The following is a 5,000-nucleotide window of genomic DNA, read 5'->3' as shown; positions in this document are numbered from 1 at the left end:
CATGAAATCCTTTGCCTCTGCTGTAAAGAAGGCAGAGTGCTGCAAGACCTGAAAGATGCTAACATCAATGTTACATTGTATAAGAGTAAAGGTAACAGGAGTGACTGTAATTATTACTATAGCATTTCTCTCCTTAGCATTGTTGGAAAGCTCTCTGCTCGAGTTGCTCTAAAGAGGCTCCAAGTTCTTGCAGAGAAAGTTTGTCCAGGATCTCAGTGCAGATTCCAAGACAACAGATCCAATATTGACATGGTCATGGACATCTCGTCAAGGCCTTCGACTTGGTCAGCAGAGACAGCCTCTCCTAAAGATTGGATGTCCACTTAGACTACTCATCATCATTACATCCTTTCACGAGGGTGTGAAGAGCACCATGGTCTTTGATGGCTCAACATCAGATGCCTTCGGTATCAGAAGTGTGAAACAGGGCTACATTGGCCTTACAATCAGCTTGCTCATTACCACTGATACCACCATGAGCTGGCACTCAACATGTGCTGACATCAGTGCAAGCCAATTTCGAACCTCCCTCACCACTGGATGTGAGGAGTTTAAGCTCTTGATTGCTGGCAGAGCACTACAAGTTACAATATATTACAATAGAATATTTTGAAAGATCTCTAGTCATTTTGACTGCTGCAAGGATGTCATGTAGCTCTGCAGGGAAGATTGAGGCTGCCGAAGAGAGACTGTTTCTCCCCCTTCCCTATTCCAACCAAATCTAGCTCGACTTGGTTGGTCCAAGGGGGGAATTGGGGAGCTCCAACAGATAGAACCTTGGTGAGATTTAAATTGAGATTTTCCACAAGATTCATCATTCTCCTACAATAGGAATGGCAATACTCAAAGGGGTTGAAAACCAATCTGGATGTACGAGATCCTGGAATCCTTTGTAGTCACGTGTAGTAAATAAGGTTCATGTAGTCCCAGTGTAATGAAGGAGGTTGGTCTCCACTATAAGCATATAGGGATAGGGACTGTATAGGGAATTGAAAGTTCCTATACAGATCCTGAGAGCTTCGTTCTGAATGGAGTCCAACATCCGGAGAACAGTGGGAGTTGCAGATGAATAATCCTCACATCCATAGTCATGCTATGAATAAGCACTTAGTAAAGCCGCAGTAGTGTGTGCAGTCTGCACCTCATGATAGGTGTGAAAGAACACTAAGCGCTTTTGTAACTTTAACCTTTAACTGTTTGATGTGAGGCACCTATGTTAGCCTTGAATGAAAAATTAGACCGAAGTATTTCACCCCTTGGACAAAAGGCCGTGGATTTGCTCCTATGGTATGTTGCCCACTGCACAACCTGATTTATTGCATTCTGTATGTGTCCTTGCACATCCTGTAAGCTTCCTCCTACAGAGGGAAATCTTCCACAAAGAGACTACACGAGACAGCACTCGGAACGACCTTTACGATATCATTAATAGCACTGGCAAACAGGGTCGCACTTAAGACACTCACTCGTGGGACCCCCTGCAGCTGATCTTCCAGGTTAGAAAATTTGTTTCCCACACACACACTAAACTTCCTATCAGCAAAGAAGCTTTCTATGAAGGTAGGTAATGCTCCACTTAAACCAACGTCATGCAGCTTCATGAGTTTCGTAAGCCTTTTCGAGGCCAATGACGACTGCTAATATGTCATATCACTATGTGAAGGAATTCAGTATAGCAGTCTCCAGCCTCACAAGTGCAGCTGTGGTTGATCTCAATTTTCTAAACCCATATTGACATAGGGTCAGCACATTTTCCTTTTCTAGTAAACATGTCAACCTGGAGTTTCCCATTTTCTCCATCAGCTTGCAGATGCAGCTAGTCAGAGAAATTTGTCTATAATTTTCGGGTATGGAAGCATCCTTTCCAGGTTTATGGCTAGGTATGATTACAGCTTCTTTCCATGTAGATGACACTGTGCCCTCCTTAAAGATCCTATTGAATAGGTCCAACAGGAACTTTTGGGAGCTCTCAGTGAGATGTCATTTCGTATGGAATATCTTCGCTTCCTTGGGCAGTCTTATGGCAGAGCTGCAAAGGAGAGTTCATCTCCTTGTGCAAAAATGACAAGGAAGATCTGCTGCAGTTCTACTAAAGAAAGACATTGGTTGTCATTCCGTTCAGGCCGAATGGTGGAAAATTGGCCTGTGTAAGATGCTCCAAATATCTGTGCCATAGCTCATTTGCAACATCTTTTTATCTGTGAGAATTATGCCATCTATCTTCAGAATAGATGATGTCATGGATGTGATATTTCCAGCAATCTTGCACACCTTATTCCATACCCATGCTAAGGGGGTCACAGAGTTAATCGAGGAGATGTACTGTCTCCACCACTCCCTTAGCACTCGCCTGGCTTTGGCTTGTTTGTTTTTTTCTCTCTCTCTCTTTTTTAATGGATCAAGGTTACATCGCTAGGGTATCATTTCAGCCGCCTTGGTACAGCTTTTCTTGCTCTGACAACTTGTTGGCATTCATCAGACCACCACGGTACTGGAGGTCGTCTGTACTACCCGCTACTTTTGAGAAGTGATGCTTATACTGCAAAGTGAATTCGTGATGTGAAGTGATCAACAGCATTTTGAACACACTGGAACCCATTCATTACTGTAATTGATCCAAAAAGATTCTGCATGTTCAAGGTGCCATATCTTCACCCCATTGGCTGGTATGCCATTCACCTCTAATAGTATTGGAAAGTGGTTGCTTACATGTAAGTGTTCTATGCCAGGTAAGATCCAGCTGTGAACCAGGTGAACCAGCTGACAGGTTGATATTAGAGAATGTCCCAGCTTGATTTTGGAAGTGTGTGGGTGTGTCACTGTTCAGAAAGACTGCATCTACTCTTGAGAACAAGGACTCCAAGGCCCTTCCTAGAAGGTTGCACAAAGTGTCATCCCAGAGGTGATGCTGGCCACTGAAATCTCCTAAGAGTAGAAATATATGAGACAACTGCCCAAGTAGGTCTTCCAAATCATCTATGTTGAGATTATGCGGAGGAAGGCAGGTGGATGCAACAGTGTAAGGTTGTGTCAAGCTTATCCACATGGCTTTCACCTGCAATGTCATCTGCAGGTGGATGGCCCGGGACAAAATATCTTGACGTACCATCACTGCTATTCCTTCTTGAGGACCATTATCAAAGGTCCCATGATAGGCTTGAACTTGGAATCCTCTCAGGGAAATTGGTTGATTTTCCATGGTCATAATCTCTTGTAGGCATATATAAACTGGGTTACATGAAACTATCAGATATTGCAATCCTCCCATTTTTCATGAATTCCCTGACATTTCCATAGAATCAGGGTATCTAGTTCTTCAGGTTGACAGGCTTAACCATAGTAGCATCTTGGGAGTGCCTTAAGGAGAGATGCTTACCTGTGGAACTATTTTCCACAGGCTTTCTTTAGACAGGCTGAGGATTACTATGCCTGGGCAAAGGGTGGACCTGAGCATTTGGTTCAGGGGCATGCTGTCTGGCAGCTAGACCCCTTGGATGAGGTGGCAGATGGTGCTGTCACCTTGGAGGCCTCTGAAACTTGCCTGATGGCTCCAAAGACCTTACCTTGGGAGGAGTCCTTGGGACAGGGTTCAGGATTGCTTTGCTTGGGCAAAGGGCTAACCTGAGCCTTTGGTTCAGGGTCATTCTGTTTAGCAGTGGAGGCTCCTGCAGATGTGGTGACAGCTGGAGCTGTCACCACTGAGGCCTCTGAAGACTCGCCTGACAGCTCCAAAGACCTTACCTTGGGAGGAGTCTCCTCAATAGACCCCTCACCAACTCACCAGAGGCATTTTTTTTTATCTGAAGCTTCATTTGAGAAATGAGATCGAACTGTGGTAGAATGAGTGGTGTATTGGAGGATAAAGGATGACAGGAAGGAGGTTGGGCTAGAAATGATGCAAAGGACCTACCTGGCTGTGTGAATAGCACATGGGCACTATGCATTGCCTCTGGAAAACTAACTTTTTCCTTGCTCCTTATTACCAACACTTTTTTTTTCAAACTTGTACCTTATACATTGATTTGAAGAAGCTTCATGGGTTTCATTGCAGTGGTAACAGCATACTGGACCTAGACAGTTGTGACACATTTAACACGCACTTTTGGTTTTCCATTTTCTTTAAAACAGCAAGAATTGGTTCCATTACCATCACCCTGGCAGTGGTAGCACCACATCAGGTTGGGCACATAAGACTTTATCTTGAGGTGGTACCATGTCTACTTAATCGATTCCGGAAGGTGTTCCAAAAGTTAGAAGAATAGCTAGTGTCGATTGTTCCACACCATCAACTTCTTAAAATGCTTTACTGCCACTACCTTGAACTTCTTTAGTTCCTCTAACAGTCTCTTCTCAGAATACCTCATCAGATCTCGGATAAAGACAATTCCCTCACACTGATTGAGTGTTTTGTGAGGAGAACATGAGCCTTGAGCTCTAGGAATGCCACACACTGCACGCCCTCAGTCACTCTCATCTGGTGGCGAAACCCCAACTATCAGACTACCATCTTACTGTGGGGTGATCTGAAGATCACATTGACACACCTCAACTATATTGCGATGCACTTCGAAAATATCCTTAATGAACATGCAATCAATGCTCTTTACTTCAAGGCATTTTTATATGAGATACTTTCTATTTACTGGGTAAGATTTCCTTGACAGATTGAGTAGAATTCTTTGTAAATCTGTATAAATACAAATTAGAATTCTTCATTTACCCCCCCCCCCCACCTCCTCCTATGCACTGTCTCTGATGCATCCCCCTTATCACCTGGCAGGACAAAGTTGCAAACAACAGCATGTACCACCTGCTGAAGTAGAGGCCCACGCGCTGGCTTGGAATCCCGAAGGATCTCCATCATGGAGAACTGGCCACAGGCAAACGCTCCACAAGCAGACCACAAAAGAGACTTGTAGGCCTTGAACTGAACATCAACTCCAACATCTGGGAAGCAGTAGTACAGGAGCGACTGGCCTCTCCAGGTTCGAAAAACACTC

The 5,000-nt window shown here is 44.2% G+C and overlaps 1 protein-coding gene across 1 annotated transcript; it reads right to left on the bottom strand.

Annotated features, from left to right (window-relative positions):
* Window positions 1-2,635: 2,635 nt before the first annotated feature.
* Window positions 2,636-3,109, bottom strand: LOC119583315. Its single transcript, XM_037931786.1, has 2 exons — window positions 2,886-3,109; window positions 2,636-2,819 (listed from the first exon to the last, which is right to left on the bottom strand). The coding sequence occupies exons 1-2, from the start codon at window positions 3,107-3,109 to the stop codon at window positions 2,636-2,638; spliced, it is 408 nt and encodes a 135-aa protein (XP_037787714.1).
* Between the last annotated feature and the right edge of the window lie 1,891 nt (window positions 3,110-5,000).

The sequence above is a fragment of the Penaeus monodon genome, chromosome 17 (assembly GCF_015228065.2).
Source record: "Penaeus monodon isolate SGIC_2016 chromosome 17, NSTDA_Pmon_1, whole genome shotgun sequence".
Taxonomy (NCBI): Eukaryota; Metazoa; Arthropoda; class Malacostraca; order Decapoda; family Penaeidae; genus Penaeus; species Penaeus monodon.
Note: the sequence above shows the minus strand (reverse complement) of the source record. Positions and strands in the feature narration are given on the sequence as shown.